The sequence below is a fragment of the Microtus pennsylvanicus genome, chromosome 21 (genome assembly GCF_037038515.1).
Source record: "Microtus pennsylvanicus isolate mMicPen1 chromosome 21, mMicPen1.hap1, whole genome shotgun sequence".
NCBI lineage: Eukaryota > Metazoa > Chordata > Mammalia > Rodentia > Cricetidae > Microtus > Microtus pennsylvanicus.
This window is the reverse complement of record NC_134599.1, coordinates 6015364-6034587: the sequence shown is the minus strand read 5'-3', so window position 1 is coordinate 6034587 and position 19224 is coordinate 6015364. Positions and strand designations below refer to the sequence as shown.

Here is a 19224-nt window from a genome sequence, read left to right as displayed (position 1 = left end):
AAGTTAGCGTCAAAGAAAACTGTTGCTTTCAGAAAGCAAAGTCTCTTGTTTTAGCAGAATCCCGAGTGCACAGATTGTGGCTGGAAATGAGTGCTGCCTAGCGGCTGTGGAGCAAGAGTGGCTGAGCAAATGCTGGTGGTGCAGCACTAGCCTGCTGCCTTGACGAGCACGGCCAGACACAGTTTTACTGGAGTAGTGATTTTAGTATGAAAATTGCTGCCGTAGTGTGTTTTCAAACCACGCAAACGTGCCACCCCTCATTCCATCACGTTTTGTGTTTGTGCTGCAAATGTCACAAGATTGACAGCTCTTGCTGTGGGTGATGAGGAACTGCAGGAGTTTGAGCTGGGGGGTGCAGGACCAGCTCTGTCATCTCAGGTAGAAAAGCAATGGGAGAGGGACTTGGTCTGGTACTTTGGTGGCCCAGATACTGCCCCACACACCCGTTATTCTCCTAACAGTGTAAGTTTTGGGCCATCCTTACAAGGTATTGATTCCATTTTTCAGGTGGGAAAAGTTGAGGTATGGAGAAAATGCCCTACGCTACTTGATCATCATGGCAGAACATTTGAGGCAGTAGGGTAGTAGCAATCAGGTTTCTATGCCAAGAGCTCTTCTCCTGACCTATGTTAGTAAGCTAGGTTGTAGGGGGATACTTCCACACCCTGGGAACAAGCTGTACACAGCCCTTCCTTCCCCATGGCATTAGTGGACCTTGATGGTCCTTGCCTGTGTCTGTGGCTGTGCTGGGTGGTAGTGGAGAGACTGCCTCCCCCTCCCCTGACAAATACGACTCTTGTCTGGCGGATGGCTGGTGATGGTGTTCGCATCGCTAATCCATTACAAGCCTACCAGGAGAATTACATCTCTCCTCACGCAGAATACGTGTACTGGATAAGCAACTAACATGATCCCTTTTGTACAGAGCGCCTGCAAGTTGTTAAGAAATAGGTTTGAAAAACCCAAGAGAAAAGCAGGACGAGAGAGACGAGATAAAGAGACTCATGTGGTCAGTCACCATGAAAAGATGCTCTCCTAGCATGCAGAGAAACATGCAGCCAGGAGGCACTGCATGCCTTAAACACAGAGCAGAGCCTGAAAGTTCTGCTGGTATATGTGCATCTCTCTCTCTCTCTCTCTCTCTCTCTCTCTCTCTCTCTCTCTCTCTCTCTCTCTCTCTCTCTCTCTCTCTCTCGTGTCTGTATGTATGTACACTTACTGGTTCCACTTTATCCTAATTCAGACCCTTCTGGGTCAGAAAGCAGTAGTTTTGCAGCAGCACCCCTGACCTATTTCCTTCTTTCATGTAATTTTTTTTTTTTTTTTTGGAGACAGGATTTCTCTGTGTAGCTCTGCTGTCTTGGAACTCCCTTAGACCAGGCTGTTGGCCTCAAACTCACAGATCTGTCTGCTTCTGTCTCCTGAATGCTGGGACTAAAGGCATGGTGCCACCACCGCCCGGCCTTTCATGTGTTTTTTTATAAAATGGTCTCTTCCTTCAAAACTGAACACACAAGAGCCAGATGTGGGGCTCATGCTTGTAATTCTAGCACTGAGGATGCTAGGTAAGGCAGGATTGCCGTGATTTTAAAGCCAGGCTATTAGAGTGAGCCTGACCTAGAAGGGTCTAAATTGGGATAAAGAGGAACCAATCAAGTACGTACACTCACACACACACACACACACACACACACACACCAGTCCACTGCCTTAGAGGAGGAAGTAACAGCGTTTTGTAACATTATGCGGGAGTTAGGAGCCAGGTGTAGAGCTGCTGGGGCAAACCCAAGCAAGGGCCAGTGTTAGGAGCACTCCCAAGCCCTTAAAAGTGTAAGCAGAAATCTCTGCTTTCCCAAGCTGGAACCGCTACAGCTGCCTCCAAGAAGTCATGAAATCTGAGTTAACAGCGCTGGGATATAGATATTGAAGACTCGAAAGCCTGCAGCTTGACCATGGCATCGGAGTCCTGGGCTGTGCAACCTTGGGCAGTGCACTTTCCTTCTTTGAGCACCACAGTGATCACCTCCAGTAAACTAAGCTGTGGCTTCTTTCCTGGAATCCTGGCAGGCTGAAGGAGACTGGGAACTTCCTAAAAGCTACCTCAGCATAGAGTTTTTTCTATAGGGTCCTTGGTTTGTAGTTTCCTTGGGCAAAGAATCAACAAATTACCATGAGCCAGGTAGGAATTTATTGTCTTATTACAGTAATAACAAAAGTTTGGTGAAATCAAGATGCTATGATGACCACACTACTTCTGAAGGTACTAGGAACACATCTGCCCTTGGCTTATAGGTGACCATTTTCTTCTTGTGTCTCTGTGTGGCCCTAGCTGGCCTCAACTTTCTATAGCTGAGAATGATTTTGAGCATCTCTGATCCTTCTGCCTTCCGAGCACTGGGATTACAGGTGTGCTTTACGTGGCTGGCTTATTCTTGCTGGGATCAGTCCTAGGATTTTGCGCATGCTAAACAAACACTCTGCTAGCTGAGTGGCCCCATTGTGCCTCTTTACATTAGCATCCCCTGAAGATTAGGCCAAATATCCCCTTTTTCTAAGGACACTGGGGTCAGGTGCTACTCTACTCCAGTCTGACCTCATCATCTTAGTAAGCACATGTCCAACAACCATCTTCACAGGTTATGTCTGAGCTCTGTAGGTGGGGCCTCCAATTGGAAGGCTGAAGTGAGAGGGAACTCGCCTAGGCTGGGCTGCCCTGCGAGTTCACAACCTTTTCTTAGCAGGGAGGCCTGCACCTTTCATTGCTCATCTGCTGCCCACCAGGCCTCAAGACCAGCTCGAGCTGGGAAGGCTTTTTTGTTCCTGGTGTCAAACACCCGGCAAAAAGCAATTTCAGCAAGGAAAGGTTGATTTTTGGTTTGCAGTCTGAGTGTACTGCCTGCCCATCGTCGTGGGGAAAAGCGAGGCAGGACCATGAGGCAGCAGGCCGGCCACATTGCGTCTGAAGTTGAGAGAAGAGGAGAGATGGGGTGCTGGAGCTCAACTCCCTTGCTCTTTATGCAGTCCAGGGCTCAGCTGTGGGATGGTGGCACACATATTTACGGCGTGCATCTTTCTACTTCAGCCAGTCCAACCTAGAAACTTCCTCACGGCCATGCTCAGAAGTTGGCTTCCTGGGTGATTTCAGGTTCTGTCAGTTGATAATCAGTGCTGAAGGATGAGTGTGAGCCAGGCTGTGCTCTTCTGCTCTGGGCTCGTGTGGTTTGTGCTCCTGTGACTTAGTGTCTTCACACTGTCCCTGCCAGGAACTGTTTCTTTGAGGCCCATCTCCTCTCCTTAAGGGAGAACCTGGTACATAATTCATGTGTTGCTAAACTTTAATTGAGTTCTGCAAAAAGCACATGAAGAAGTCTCAGAGTGGAGAGAGTCGGGTGATGTTGACAGGGGTGACTGTGTAGTCTTCCAGGAGAGGGACAGTTCCCCTGAGATCCCAGTGACCAAAAGGACAAGGAAGGGGTGGAGACTGTATGGTGAAGGGGAGGAAAGGGCGATCATAGGTGAGAGCAGGCAGGGTCAGGGGCGCAGGGGGTCATGAACACCCCAGTGGGCATGAATATATATGTCAGTGTGGTGGCAGAGAGGGTACGGAGACCATTAGGAAGTTGATGTGGTGGCATAGGTGGGCTATTGGACAAAGGAACCCCATTTTGGAGAGAGTGCTGATTCAAAGGCTTGGATCAGTATGAAAGTGGTGGGAATAGGCATTGAGTGCCCTTGCTTCTTTGGCTTGAGCACCTAGGGGCAGATGTTCTGCCATTTGTCTTTGCAGAAGCAATTTGATGAGTTTTGCTACAGTTTGTAAGAAGGCAGTGTCCCCAACCTGGAAACTCTTTCTCTTGATTCCCTGACACCTAACCTGAACACCTGTATTGGGGGAAGAGCCCTCCAGACACAGCAGTTGCCCCTACCCCAGGGGAGTGTGTCCTGCCCAAGGACCCTGCTGTTAGCATGCCTGCTGCAGGAAGATGTCTGCTGCCACCTTGTGGCCAGAAAGAGAATGGCTGGTCTTGGAGGCTCTGGGACATACAGGCCACACCTTAAGACACCTTATGTATTCCTTGGGAAGCCAGGTGCAAGCTTTGGTCTCCAGGCAGAAACTGAATGAGAGCCACCATTTTCTCGTGGATTGTGTAGGTTGTAGCAGTCACTGTGCTTACCAGAGCATCAGTAGCTGCACTAGGTGGAGGCCTGTGGGAGTTATACATAGCCGACCCTCCCCCTCTGCTGAGGAACCAGTGTTCTCTTCCCAGGTGTGTCTCCCATCTCATCCCTGCCCATGCTGTCCTTCTCTTAATGCCTAGGCTTCTCTGTGCCCAGACACCTCTGTGCAGGGGTCTTGACACCCAGGCTTAACAGGAACAGAGGGTTGCTTAGTGCTTGCCTTCTGCACACTCTGGCCAGGGAAGAAATTGCTTATCCTGACCTAGAATGCACAGTCAGGGTCTGAGAGATTTATTACTAATCCATCAGAAACTTCCAAAGGAGCCACTCAGCCCCTTTGGTACAGATGCAGCCTGGTACTTAAGAGAGCTATAAGGGGCTGGAGAGGTGGCTCAGAGGTTAAGAGCAGTGGCTGCTCTTTCAGAGGCCCAGAGTTCAATTCCCAGCAACCACATTGTGGTTCACAACCATCTGTAATGAGATGTGGTGTCCTCTTCTGGAGTGCAGGCAGAACATTGTATACACAATAAATAAATCTTTAAAAAATAATAGAAAAGAGAGCTATAAGAAACAGCTGCCCAAGGAAAGTCTGGTTTTGGTCCTGTTTGGACAGTTCCAGCACATACCTTTCAAGGCCAGCGTTGTAGGTAATTGTATGTGGAACAAGTATATGAGTGTGCACACACGGCTGGAACCCACACCTCCCAGCTGCTCTCACACTACTATGCAGTCCACCCCTTGGGCACCTTGTCCGCTGTCCCCTTTCGTCCTCAGACACTGGGCCCTCAGCGGCTGCCATGTGCTTGCATTTTCACTGGGTATGAGGGGCGTAGTGGGCAGTCGTATTCTTTTGTGGAAGCATAGTTTCTATGTGTGGGGCATAGGGACAGATAGATGAAGGAAGGCAGGGAGCTGTTCAGTCAGGGTTTCTATTGCTATGATAAACACCAGGACCATAAGCAACTTGGGAAGGAGAAGGCTTACTTTGCTTACACTTCCACATCACAGTCCGTCATTGGAGGAAGTCAGGGCAGGAATCAAAGCAGAGCACAGGAAGGAGCGTTGCTTATTGCCTGCTCCTCATGGGTTGTTCAGCCCAGGCTCACCTGCCCAGGGCTGGCACCACTCCACATAGTAATCATTAAACAAGAAAACGCCCCCACAGACTTGGCAATCTTATGGAGGCATTTTCCCAATTAAGAGTTCCTCTTCCACCTGATATGATGGTGCACGCCTTTAATCCCAACCCTCAGAAGGCAGAAGCAGGAGGATCTCTGAGTTGGAGGCCAGCCTGGGCTATAAAAAGTGAGTTCCAGGACAGCCAAAGCTACAAAGAGAAACCCTGTCTCGAAAACCTGAAGAAGAAGAAAAAAAAGAAAGGTTTCCCTCTTCCCATATATGTCTAGGTTTGTGTCGGTTGACATAACCAAATATCACAGGAAGCTGAAGTAAAAGAAGAAGACTTAATGTTTCCCTGATCTGTAGCTCAGGACATTTGGCCGACTTAATGTTAGAAGGTGTGAGTCAAGAGTGCTGGAGTGTGTCTGTGTCCCTGGGCCTGCCTGAGATCCTGGCTTCTCTGTGGAACCGCCTATTACATCTAGTGCTAGGAACAGGGAAGCAACCATCATCCTCTCCACTCTTAATAACTAGTCCCACGAGAATGCAGAATGACCTGGAGATCCAGCCCAGGACTTGAGAGTTTCCAGCTCTCCTTCCTAGGAGCACCTTGATTGGAGAGGCCCTGCCTTCCCAGGCATTCCCCTAACCCCAGCCCCCTCAGGAATGTGCTGCGTTCTTTCATCTGCTTGTTCTCACTAGGACCATGGGATTCTAAAACTGGATGGGACTTGGAGTTGGGCTGGGCTGGGTGGAGGCAACCGGGAGGATGATCCCTTTTCAGGGACTCTCAGTCAAGCGCTACCCAAAACTGGTTTCTCCCGATCTGTTCCTGGTGCCAGTGGTTGTCCTCTGGGTGATGGAAGCTGGCTGTCTGGGCCAGGGGCACAGAGTGGTGCTAATAGCGTCATGTCCGTAGTATGGAGCTTTTGCCCATCCTGGGCATTGTGCGCAGCCCACACTACTGATGCTAAAAAGATATTGTAATTAGGGGTGTTTTAGTTACAGTGTCAGCTCAGAAAGGTGAGTACCACAACTTGTCACTGCTATCTCCAGGACGTAGCTAGGCAGTGGGGGCTCAGGAGTCTTTCCTGAGCACGGAGGTTTTACCTTTAGATTTTCCTGCTGCCCTTTGGTCTAGTCCAAGCAAAACTATCTTCTGAGTTTTATAATCTCCAGAGAAAAAGACTTTCTCAGTCATCAACAGAAGCCGCTGTAGCATCAAGCACCTCTCAGCTTTAAGAATGTCAGAGCCAAAAACTGAGATATAGTCATTTTGCTAAGTTCTCCAGCTTGAAGATAGAAGTCTGAAGCTCAGAGATGACATGAGATTTGCCAGTGTCCTGGCTCAGAATTTGGGCTTCTAACGAATTTGGCTGATCCTGGGGTCCTTGGTCTTGGTCCTCTCTCTTTGGAGAATGAAGAAATGGCTCACTTTTCTCCAAAACGGTGCTTTGTGTGGGGTGTGCTTGGGGGACTGTTATTTATTTGGCCTGTTCTTAATGACAGCTCCTCACCTACCTGCCCAGTCTTAGGAGGAGCCCTGGCTGGAATTTCCTGTTTTCTGAGGGCTCCCAGGGGCTGCCCTAGCAGGCCGACTGCCCTGTGCCGCCGTTCCTGGGTGTTCCAGGCCAGACTTGCCGCCTCTCCTGGTTAGGCTGGCTCCAGGCCCTTCCAGGTCTGGGCTTGCAGGCTCGAGGTGGAGGTGTTGAGGGATTCGGTTGGCCCGCACCAGGTGCCCAGAGGCCGGAGGTCCGTGCGCCCCGGCCGCGGCCCCGGCCCGGGCCCAGCCCCGCATCCCTCGCCATGGGCCTGGCCTTCGCCTGTGGGCCCTGAGCATGGAGCGGGGCTGGCCGCCGGGGGAGAGCTGCAGCGGGGAGCGGCCCGCCGTCTGCCGCCGCGCCCTCAGCGTCTGCGACTCGCTGGACTTGCACAGCTCCCCGGCCGATCGGACCGCCGCCGCCTTGCAGGCTGCCCTGTGCGCCGCGCGCGAACAACCCGCGCGGCCGCGGAGCGTGTGCTCCGGAACCCCGGGGTCAGCGCCCTCCGGCGCACGCGGCCTGCTGCTCGGCCTCCTTCGCCCGCGCCACGGCCGTCGGGGCCCTGCGCCCTCGGAACGGCCTGGCTCGCCGGCGCCCAGCCCTGAGCCCAGCCCGGCGCCCGTCCGGCGCAGCCGCGGCCCCGGAGAACGGGCAGCCAGGCCACGGCCCACCAGCATGACGTTCCTGGAGGTGAACCGTCTAGAGCTGGCGGCGACGGAGACACCGGGTGCGGGCCTTGGCCGAACGGGGAGTTCGGGCTTCCTGCGGGGCGCGTCGCTGTGGAGTAGCCAGCGCTGGCAGGTGTTCCGCGGTGGTGGCGGACGCGGCAGCACGGAGAGTCCCCGGCGCGGCTTGTCTGCGCTCAGGAAGAGCTTCAGCTTCCGTCTGCGCCGCGGCCAAGAGATACGGCGCTCCGAGTCGGGGCTGCTTGCCCGGCCGCCCCGCGCGCGCACCCGCAGCGACGGCGACGCCAGCTCCTTGGGTACCTTTCCCAGCCGTCGAGACCTGCTGGGCGCCGACACCCCGTGCGCGCCGCCAGAGCCCGGCCGCCCCCGCGCCGCCGCCAGCCTCTGGAAGCTGCTCACCAGCCGCTTCCGCAGGAGAGAGCCCGCACCTGCGGCGCCGGCGCCGCTGTGGAGCCGCCGGGCAGCCCGGGCCCCGGGGCTCCTGGGCACTTCCAGCGGTAAGGGGGAATGCCCGCCGTGCGCCATGGTGGCCTCTTAAGTTGGAGTCCGGCCGAAAACACTTTGTGTGAGAGACGGTCTGAACCTACCTGGTAGAGACTGGTGGGTGGGTGTACATTGCCTGGTATAGCTGGGTCTGACCCAACTGCCCTCGCCGCCCAGGTGGTACGTCTAGGGTCGTTGGAAGTATTCAGAGGCGATAGCAGTGGCAGAGAATTCCAGGCAGTGGGACTGTCCATAGCATCTTGGCGTGGTGTCCTAGGAGACCTGAAGGACTGGGGTTACAGTGCCACCCTCTTTCTATAGGGTGGATACAGTAAAATATGGCTGGCTGCTTGGGAAAGGAGCTCTAGGCAGGGCTAGAGTTTCCTGAGAGCTGGGACCTCACTCTAGCTGGCTCTGCAGCTGAGGTCAGGGGCTGATTGTGAATTTGAATAAGATAACGCTGTGAAACATCTGTGGGCTGAGCCAGTGAGTGGGAGCTGGGCTGGACAGGACAGCAAGCACTGCCCAGACGAAGTCCAGCCCAGTTCTGGCCATCTAGACTTGTTGGGGAATAGTTGAGCACTGGCTGTCAGGTCATGGGCACTGAGTAGCAAGAGGCTTTCCTTCCCAAGGACCTTGTCTGAGTCTAGGGGGCCATTGGTGCTGGGTGTGGTCTAATGAGAGGGAGCCTGGGGGCTGGTCTCCTGCAGAGGCGCTGGGGAGAAGCCCTGGCAGAGCCTGGTAGATGTATCTCATTGGACCTTTACAGTACAGCGCCAGGTGAGGCTCCTCCTTCTTCACCCTGGCTCAGGAATGTGGTAGGTGGCCCCACCCTGCCAAGGGTGAGCTGTTCCTACTCGCAGGAAGGAGACTGGTCCCCCTTGCCAGGGCCCTGCCTATTTTGGGTCTGGTCTGAGACCTGCTGGAGTAGCCTCTCACCTGGGTGAGAGGCTTCAGGCACCAGGCCAGGTGATCTCATGTGGAATCTATGCCCCTGATGGACCATGAAGAGGAGTATGGGCAGGAAGAGCCTCAGCTCACAGCCTGCCTTGAAGACTGTCTTTGCTCTGTTCCTAGGGAGTTAGGAGTGAGGGGCAAGGTTCCACAGAGGACAGTAATCTCCTGTGCCCTTGACTGAGAGAGGGGTGTTGTAGGTGGCCGTGGTGAAGGCTAGGGCAAGTGTGTGTGTACCACCACGGCCCTGATGGAATGGCTCTGTCTTTGCAGACTCATTTGTGAACAGCCAGGAGTGGACCCTGAGCCGCTCTGTGCCAGAGCTCAAAGTGGTGAGTGGGCCCATGGGAGCCTAGAGGCCCTGTGACTGGGTGGGCCAGACTTTATTTAGGTTGTGGGTCTGGACATTGGTTCTCCTGACTTCCAGTCTTTCTTCTCCTGCCTTGCTCCCTCCTCTGGAGATTTCTGGGCCTCTCTCTACCTTTCCAACCTGCATGTTCCTTCCTTACTCTTAAGCCCCAATCTCACTTTTTCCTTGTGCCTTTCTGACCGCTGATTTACCCATTCCTCTTCTGCAGGGCATAGTGGGGAACCTGTCTAGTGGGAAATCAGCCTTGGTACACCGATACCTGACAGGGACCTACGTCCAGGAAGAGTCCCCTGAAGGTGAGCATCACAGGCTAGGCTACCCTAGAAGCTGGCCATAGGTTGCCTCTTTGTCCACCATTGTATACACACACACACACACACACACACACACACACACACACACACACCCTGTTCCCTTTCTTTACATTTGGCTCTGGCCTCCATTCTGTCCTAGGGGGTCGATTTAAAAAGGAGATTGTGGTGGATGGCCAGAGTTACCTGCTGCTGATCCGAGATGAAGGAGGTCCCCCTGAGCTCCAGGTGATGCTCCTGTTGACATGCATGCCTAGTGCCCACGTTCACCAGGGCCAGTGGGGTGCTGACTCTGCTTATCTCCCCAGTTTGCTGCCTGGGTGGATGCAGTGGTGTTTGTGTTCAGCCTGGAGGATGAAATCAGCTTCCAGACGGTGTACAACTACTTCCTGCGCCTCTGCAGCTTCAGAAATGCCAGCGAGGTGCCCATGGTGCTAGTGGGCACACAGGGTGAGGCAGGCCATGCTGTATGGCAGGGTATGGTGGTGGACCAGTGAAGTTTTCCTCCCCTCCAGTTCCGACTCCTTGCCGAGCAGAGACAGGCTCTTAACTACCATGGGACCTGTAACCCAGGGTCTTTAATTTGTTTTTCTCTGGATGATTCTGAAAATCTATGTGATTATTATGTCCATAGTTTTCACTGTTATTATTTATTTATGAAACAAGATCTCACTCTGTAGCCCAGGCTGACCTTGAATTCGCGATTCTTGTCTTAGCTTCCCAAATCTAGGATTATAGGCATGTGCCATAACACCAAGCTATATCCACATTTGTTTTCATTGAATGGGCATGGACTCATTAAATCATTGGTTTGTTTCTTCACTCAGAAAGGCATTAGTAGAATGAAGCAAGGTCTAGGCACCTGAGTTCTCCATACTCTGTGCACCCCCACTTGGCCCTCTGCCTGCCCACCAGTGCATTGCCCTCTATTGCTTCTCAGCCAGCTGAGTGATTCCCCCATCTTCCAACAGATGCCATCAGTGCTGCCAATCCCCGGGTCATTGATGACAGCAGGGCCCGCAAGCTGTCCACAGACCTGAAGCGCTGCACCTACTACGAAACATGTGCAACCTATGGGCTCAATGTGGAACGAGTCTTCCAGGATGGTAACTCAGGATCCCAAAGCTGGGTATAGGGTGGCTCTGTGGCAAGTGACTAATGCAATGTGTATTTGGGGAGCCGCCAAGCTAGGCTTTCAACCCCTCTCTTCAGCCAGTAGAATTGATTTTGCTATTCCCTGCAGTGGCCCAGAAAGTGGTAGCCTTGCGGAAGAAGCAGCAGCTGGCCATTGGGCCCTGCAAGTCCCTGCCCAACTCACCCAGCCACTCGGCCGTGTCTGCTGCCTCCATCCCGGCTGTACACATCAATCAGGTGCGGTCACCTCCCTGTACTCCCTGGCCTTGTGTGTCTGTTTCCCAGCATCTTTGCCTCATCCTCACCCTTGCTCGTCTCTCGACTTCTAACCTTGCTTGTGGCTCCAGTTTCGTGTAGTCTGCATGGCTGGCCTTGGTCTGGCCTCTTCCTTGTGGCGACTGCCCCTTATCCCAGTTTCTGTGCTATTCACTCCTCTGTCTTCCCTCCCAACTACTTTAGCTAAGACATCACAAACACATACTCTAGCGAACTCTCTTTAAATAGTCTCCTAAGCTACTGCTTAAGGAAACCTTAGCAGGCACGAGAGATAAGTTCTGCTGTGCTCTGCACTCCTCTTGCTAAGGCAGGCTGGCCCTGTCTTCTCTGATGGACAAACACTTACACTTGGTTGCAGGTGCAGTGCCTTCTTCCCAGAGAGGAGGAAGTGACTGACAGCCCAAGCCTACTAGGCACTAAGGCTGGCCCTCTGTGCCCTGTGGCAGTGTTTTTATATTAGAAGAGCAGCATATCCTCATGAAGGTGTTTGGATTTCAGCTCCACTCGGAATGCGCAGACTCTGAGCCAGTTCCTGCCATTGCATGTCCTGTCATACCATCTGGACATTTGTCTATACCTGGGCCTATTATTGGGTTAGTGTTTGACCTTTGGCGTGTGGGCCAGTGCTTTCTTCCCTAGCTGCATACCCTTCCTCCTCTGCTTCACCGCCCTTGCCGCAGCCCAGAGTCATCCTCAGTGGTTAATGGTCGGTCGCTGCTTTCCAATGACAGCTTGGCTACAGTGCCAGGACCCTTCTTCTTAGGACTTGTAAGAAAGCACAGGATTCTTAACACTGTTCCTCAGTGAAAAGATGGGGGATAAGGAGGGGACAGAGAAGAATGTCTTTATATCTTTTAAGTGGTACACCTACCTTCACCAACAGGGCTAAGGTCACACTCTGCCCCTTCGCAGTGGGCCTGCCCTTGGGGGGCTGCTATGGGCAGGGGTGCATTGCAGTCCCTTGGTTATTACTGTTGGAGATGGGACCTGGCACTCTAGTGAAGCCTGATTTCCATGCGCCATCTCTCTGGTCCTGGGAAGACACTTCTGTGGCCTCTGTCTCCATCCTAGAAACATTTCTGGCCTTTTTTTTTCTTTTCCTCTTCCATTCCCCATCTGCAGCTTATTGTGTGTGGCAGCCTTTGCTCTGTTCTGCACTGTACCTCAGACTGTTGCTTTCTGCCATATACTTTGTCAAAGCAAACCTCAGACTGCCAACATCCTGAGAGAACCCAGCCTTCTGCCCCTGATTTTGAGGATTTAGAAATGGTGACCTACTTCCTTGTCCCAGACCACTTGCAAACCATGATGCCACTGTTGGCTCACTTTCAGGCTATGTCCCTGATTTTGGAACATTAGCTTCTGCCCCGGATTTAGTTATTAGGTTCGCACAGAAGCATCCCCATCCAATCCCTTCCAGCACCCCAGTAAAGTTTCTCATGGTGGCGGTTGGATTCCATTGGCTTCCAGGACATGCCAGCTCCCTTCAGTACCACCTTTAGGAGTCAGTGACCCTTCTGCTGCCTCTTGTGCTGTCCGCCCCCTCCCCAAGTCACACTCTCAGCAGCCCTCTCTATTCTTAGGCCACGCCCCCTGCCCAAGTCACTCTCAGCAGCCCTCTCTATTCTTAGGCCACGCCCCCTCCCCAAGTCACACTCTCAGCAGCCCTCTCTATTCTTAGGCCACGCCCCCTCCCAAGTCACACTCTCAGTAGCCCTCTCTATTCTTAGGCCACGCCCCCTGCCCAGGTCACTCTCAGCAGCCCTCTCTATTCTTAGGCCACGAATGGCGGCAGCAGCGCCTTCAGTGACTACTCGTCCTCAGTCCCCTCCACCCCCAGCATCAGCCAGCGGGAGTTGCGCATCGAGACCATCGCTGCCTCCTCCACCCCCACGCCCATCCGCAAGCAATCCAAGAGGCGCTCCAACATCTTCACGGTACGTGCCCCGTCCTCCTCCCTGCCCAGCTGCCATCACTGCGCAGGCAGGGCTGCGCCGAGCTCCCGAGCAGGAGGGCAGGCAGCCCCAGGTCAAGAGGATGCAGTCTCTTTCACACTTAGACACACAGGGCTCCTCGAGGTTCCTCATTGGACCCGCAGCATCTTCCAGGCCATACCTCTTGAGCCCAGGAGGGCCTTCCCTCAGACCTTCCCCTGTGCACATGCTCACCCCCTGTAGCCTCCCTCCCTCCCAAACCATAGAGTTTCTGTATCAGCTTGAAGGGATCTTTGGACTTGTGGCCTAACTTCCCTGACCCCCTTTGATTCAACAGCTAATGAACCGGAGGCCGGAAGGCTGTTTGCCCAAGGCGACACAGAGGGTTAGCTGGCCGAGCTAGAGTCCCAGCCAGGCCTCCCAGTCCGCCTTCCGGCTCTTTTTCCGTTACCCCACTGCCGAGGGGAACATTCATGCTTCCCACCCACCGCTGTGATTGGTTTAACAAAGGCTTAGCCATCTTTTCCTGGGCTTCACCACGCTGCCTCGTGCCTCCCGCTCAGGTTTGTCCGGTCTCCTTGTGAGCTCCTTGCCCTTCCCCACCAACCTCATGCCCCTACCCGGGGTCCACTGAGCCTCCCTGCTCAGGGACAACCCCTCAGCTCTTTGGTCCCTGAACTTACCACTCCCCATCCCAGTTTTTACACACCATGCCCTCCCTGCCCTGGCTGTGGCCCTTCTGTGGGGCTCTGGCTGAACTGTTCCAGGAGCTGTGGGCAGACAAAAGGTGGGTGAGCAGCCTGTCCCTCTGCATCACACCACACCTCTTTCTGAGAGCCAGGGCTTGGCTCTTGGCCTGGGCCTGTATCCAGCTGGCCAGGGTAGACTTTCTGGACCCTGCCCAGACAGAGCCAGTGCCCCTGGGCCTCTATCCTCCATTCTCACATCTATCCTGCTTGACAAACCTCTGCCCTGCATCCCTCTGTCTGCTGGCTCCTAGTGTGCGCGCTCACTGGCCTCTTTCTGCTGATGGCTACTGCTGCTGTTGTTGGGGCATACTGTGCTTACACAGCTCCAACCCTCCAGACCCACAGCTCTCCTTTCTGTTCTGTTCCATCCATTGAGATATGCAGAGTCTTGGTGGCTGCCTGCTCGTGTCCACACCTGCTGCTGCTACTGCTGCTGTAAAGCCCTTGGGTGCCTATGTCACAGTGACCACCATTGGTACCCTCCACAGCCTATTCCCCACATCAACATTGTGTTTCAATCATCCACTGCCTTGATTCCATTCTTAACATCCTCCCATCTTCCCCCAGTGGCTGGTTCAGCATCAGGTCATCCCTGCCTCCCTGCTTGGCGTCCTGGCCACAGTACCTTCGGGCTCCCTCCCTGTGTACTCTGCTGCCTGCCTGCCTCAACTGTGCTGCCTTGCACCACCGCACCCCTTCCGTTGCGAGCACGGCCTTCCCTCCAGGCCTTTCCATTTTCTCCATCTTCACAGTGGCGACCTTATTTTTTCTTTTCATCGTTTCCATGGTGACCTCACTTGCGCCATTGTCCCTAAGACAGCCTTAAGGCATGTTCAACTCTATGGGTGTATCTTGGGGATTCACCCCATCATTGTTGTTGGGGCCACCCTTCCTTCATTCTTCCTGGAGGAGTTACACCTGCTCCAGGGGGATCCTGTTATGTGCTGCCTGTTCTGTGACTGGTGACTCCTCGCTGGGCATGGTTGTGATGTCCCCAGTCTCCCTTCATGGCTCCATGTATTCATTTGTTGCCACTCTTGCCCTGGTTCCAGTTCCCATCCTTCATGGGGAGGTGCCACTCTGGCTCCTGGGATTTTTCTGGTTGTTGGCAGCCCCTTGGCTTACCAGCCTGGCTGGGGGTAGACCTCACCACACTCATCCTGACCAGCAATTCAGTCTGGAAACCCAGTGACAACAGTCCCATCCTCCTTCCTCCCCCTGGGGCCAAAGGGACAGAGGGCTTTAGCCCCCGGAGGGGTCTGGAGGCAGGTGCTGTCTGTGGAGCTGCTGGGCAGCAATTTAATCTTTAGTAATTTTGCCCAGTTCTTCGTGCTCCCCCTGCTGGGCCTTCTCACACATTGCAGTTGCATTCCTTTGTCCGGACCCTGTACCCTTGGCTTCTGACAGCCTGGGAAAACAGGAGGGATGGGGCCGGGGCAGCAGAGTGGTGAACATTCCCTGCTGACATGGACTGCTGGGCCACAAATGTCCAGCTGTTAGCGGCCTCCTCCTCCTTTCCTTTTCCAACCTCCTCCTCACATCCTCCTCCTCCTCCTCTTCATCCCGCTGCCGCCTCTCCCCAGGCGCCTGGGTCTCTGCCCTCACCAGTGCTGACCGACTTTTGCGGGGCTTAAGTATAACTTGCCAAAATCTTTATTCTTTCGATATTTGCAGATATGTGCCACTGTTTCCAACTTTTCATCAACAAAAAGGCCTTTCCAACTCCTTCCAAATTAGAAGACCAGGTGGTGACACACAGCACCTCTGGACATTCCCCCTGTGCGGGGCCGGAGGCGGGCCGGGCCCTGGGACTGCTCTCAGATGAGAAGCGGCCGCCGAGCTCCCCGCTCCAGAGACCCACAGGAACCTTTGTAACTAACCCCACCCCCAGGGAAGGCTAGGAACGCCGGAGCCCGCGCTGGGGGCTGCCGGGGGACCAGGCCCGGCTGGACGCTGCGCCAGGCTCGCTGAATGGAGAAGAAGGGAGCTCGGCCCACGCCGGCCGGCCAGAGCGACGAGGCCCAGAGGGGCGGGGGCACTCAAGCCCACTGGCCCAGCTGCTCCTGGGGGGAGCTTTCCTGCCCCTCCCCTCCTCTGCTCCTTCCTGCATGGACTTCTGCCGTTCCTGCTCCTGCTCCAGAAGCCGCCGCCACCGCGCTTGCCTTGCCCCCTCTTTTTGGCCCCTCCCCATTTCCTAGGATCCGCATTTGGGTGGACTCTGCCCCAGGAGCTTGGCAGGGCGCAGGGCCTCTTCTGGCCTCTCTCCTCTCTCTCTCCATCCACTGTGCCCCTCGGGCCACACCGATGCACTCGGTGCCATGTGTCTGTGCCGCAAACGAGCACCTGCCCGCTCACTTCTGGACTTTGCTCTCCCTGGTTGTCGTGCCCTGTGCTCCTGGCCAGCCCTCAGCCCCACCGGGCCACCTCTCCTTGCCCCTCCCGTCACTTATACTCCAGCCCCTGGGCTGCGTACTCATCGCGCCCTACGTATTTCATGTCCTTGCTCTTTGTGAGGGGCGGGCCCGGCTCAGTGACCTGTGCTGCTCTGTATGGTGCCGTGTGTAAGAATAAACCCATTGGAATACTCGTGTCTCGGTTCCTTCCCGACCCGCCGCCCAGGCCTGACCCAGTGCTAGGGCTGCCCAGGAGAGGGAGGAGTAGGGGAGGGTGGGGAACAGCAGGCAGGCTGTTCGCCCCAAAAGGCCCCAGACCTCTAACACTCCTCTTCTTTTCTCTTCCAGTCTCGAAAAGGTGCTGACCTGGACCGAGAGAAGAAGGCTGCTGAGTGCAAAGTAGACAGCATTGGTAGCGGCCGGGCCATCCCCATCAAGCAGGTCAGCACTCTGTCTCCTCTTGGCCCAGGATGTGTCTCCCCAGTGATACCTTTTAACCAAGAGAGGGCGATTCTAGTCTGAAGCTTGAGGCCCAACAAACCTGGTCCCTAGACAGTTGTCTTCCTTCCTCATCACCACCGGAGGGCAGCAGAGAGCCACTTGCCGCCTTCAGTTGGCTTCCAAACCTGATGGTTCTCTTTGGTTCATACAACCTGTAGAGAGGGCCTCCTGGTCTCTGGGCTAAGGAACAGAGTTGAGGGCAGTAATATTATAAGGAATTGGGCGTGGTGGCACATGTCTGTAACCCCAGGACTTGGGAGGCAAAGGCTTGGTTTGTGTAAGGAATCCTGGGGCAGTCTCAGCTACAAGGCATGGCCATGACCCTGTTTTAAAAACATAATCCATGCCAAGCGGTGGTGGCACATGCTTTTAATCCCAGCACTCAGGAGGCAGAGGCAGGCGGAGCTCTGAGTTTGAGGCCAGCCTGGTCTACAAAGCAAGTTCTAGGATAGCCAGAGCCAAACAGTGAAACCCTGTCTCAGAAAACTTAAAAAAAAAAAAAAAAACCCACACAAGCCAGACAAAGGAGCGTGAGAAAGAGGCAGTACTGAGGGATGATCCCATCTGGGATTTACTGGTACAGTTCTACCATTGTGAGCATCTCTTGTTATTTTTTTTCCTTTCTCATCTACTGATTCTAGTTACTGACTGTTGCCCATACGCATATGGGTTTAAGGCTCACTGCTTAGGCAGCCTATCTGGGTTCATCCCTGAAGAAAAGAGGTTCTCCTCCCTCAGTAGCATCCTGTCATGTCCAGAAGACACTGTCTTGGTCATCTGGTTCTTAGAAAGAATCTTTCTGCCCCTTCTTCTGTTGTGTTCCCTAAGCCTTAAGTGTAGGGGTTGTGTTACAGATATCCATGGCATTCCATGTCATTTGTTCTCTGTCAAATGGAAACTCCTTGGGTTGGGTGGAATGAGATGTATTTATCAAGAAAGCTGTCGCTGTCTGCCCTCTCTACCCCTTTCCGAGTCACTCCCCGAGAGCACGGGTAGTGAAGGCGGCAGTACAGGTGTTGAGTAGGAGCTCTGTCCAGCTCCAGTGCTACTGAGTGGAGGGTGACATTTGAGTGCACAGGCACTGTTAGGAGTTAAGTGTGCCAAATGGACCGTTCTTGGTACTAGTGTGGTACAGGTCTTTCAAGTATTTGGTGGCTGCAGAGAGACATGTTTAACCCTTCCAGGGACTTGTGAGTTCATTTGCAGTATGAGCTATTGGGGGCAGGCCAGTCCCTGTGTCTGCATCACGTGTTAAGGTGGGAGGGGGTGATTCTGATGCTCTGTGTAGGTGTGTATATAGAAGAAAGCATCCCAGGAGGCTTATAAGGGCCTAGAGGCTAGGGCAGGGAGCCACACAATCCACTCTGTTCTCTCTCCTGCTTTCTCTTCTTCATCCCTGGGGTGACTGAATTTATGTCTGGCAGGAACCATTCCAGTTGGGCCAGTCTCCTGGGAGGGGAGTCACCTGAGAAGGCTGAGAGATAGAATGGCAGCCGTGAGAGTCCCCCGCCTCCTGAGCCTCAGTATGCCAGTGTGCTCCTGTGTTCACAGAATCACGACACAGGATCCTGTTTATGGCTTGATCCCTGGAGTCCTGGGCTTTCTGGTGCACTGTGGATGCGGCCCAGTCACCTGCCTGTGTGGAAGTGGGAGGCTGGAGGTGGCAGGTGCTCTCAGAGTGGTAGTGGTGTTATTATACACACCCAAACACATTTGATGAGTGAATGAGAACACTTGTCTCAGCTCCCACCCGCTTTCCTGTCTGGGGGTTGCAGTAGCTGAGGTTGGATTATTTGTTCTCTGAGTCCCCCACATGCAGGGGTGGAGGGAAGAGGCAGTCCTGTCAACTTGGAGCCTGGAAGTCAGGTGGTCACTTGTTTGTTACATTCCCTGATCTTCTTGGAAAGGTCCCTCTTGCATTGAGGCCCTGGTAGCTGTCTGGCCTAGTGTCTGTCTTTTGTGCTGAAGATGAGGTTGTTCATCTGTGGTCCACCTGCAGAGGTGGGGGAGGGCTGCCCATTCAGGAGGCCCTGCCCGTGAGGGAGGGGAACCTCAGGTGCACCCTTACCCGTCCCTCCTGGGTGTATTCCAAACTCGCCAGCCCATCAGGTCTCTGCCACATTCGTGGTCCCTCCCCTTCCCCGCCCTCCTGTCCCGTGCTCCCCATTTCGGTTCCCTCCCCTCCCCCTAGCTCCTGCTGGGAGTGGAGATTGCATTTCAGTTGCCATTTGCATTCCCAATCAATCCGGACTCCGCAATTAAGTCGGCTGGCGGAGCTGGGAGGGAGGCGGTGGCGGGAACGGGTCCTCTGGGGGCTGTCGCCTCCGCACCGCTCCCATTCCGCCCCAGATTGCTTCCTGCTCCGTGGTGCGCAGCCGGCCGGCCAGGGAGGGAGCGGGAACCCCGCAGCTTCTCTCCCTCCTGGAACTCGGGGTGGAGGGTGTGGGCTAGGGTCGCTCTACCGCCCTCTAGCCCGTCGGCGAGCCCTGAGCGCCACGCCCACGTCCTTTACTAACGAGCCTCATTAAGCGGAAGGGAGCCTGGCATTCTGTTGGGCGGCGAGGGCTTCGCTCCCGAGCTGCCTCCGCAGCAGC

At 54.4% G+C, this 19224-nt stretch overlaps 1 protein-coding gene across 10 annotated transcripts in view; it reads left to right on the top strand.

Annotated features, from left to right (window-relative positions):
* Agap3 (ArfGAP with GTPase domain, ankyrin repeat and PH domain 3) overlaps positions 1 to 19224 on the top strand; it is a 50366-nt gene that overhangs the window by 14337 nt on the left and 16805 nt on the right. For 3 of the 10 annotated variants that reach the window (XM_075955337.1, XM_075955336.1, XM_075955334.1), the window contains exons 2-9: positions 9236 to 9294; positions 9541 to 9628; positions 9786 to 9871; positions 9952 to 10093; positions 10615 to 10749; positions 10887 to 11014; positions 12832 to 12990; positions 16478 to 16570. In XM_075955337.1, the coding sequence (XP_075811452.1) occupies positions 9236 to 9294; positions 9541 to 9628; positions 9786 to 9871; positions 9952 to 10093; positions 10615 to 10749; positions 10887 to 11014; positions 12832 to 12990; positions 16478 to 16570 (890 nt within the window). Of the gene's footprint in view, positions 1 to 7121; positions 8023 to 9235; positions 9295 to 9540; positions 9629 to 9785; positions 9872 to 9951; positions 10094 to 10614; positions 10750 to 10886; positions 11015 to 12831; positions 12991 to 13329; positions 13551 to 15410; positions 16321 to 16477; positions 16571 to 19224 lie in introns of those variants that run through there. The other 7 variants (XM_075955338.1, XM_075955335.1, XM_075955343.1 and 4 more) reach the window with 5 other exon arrangements.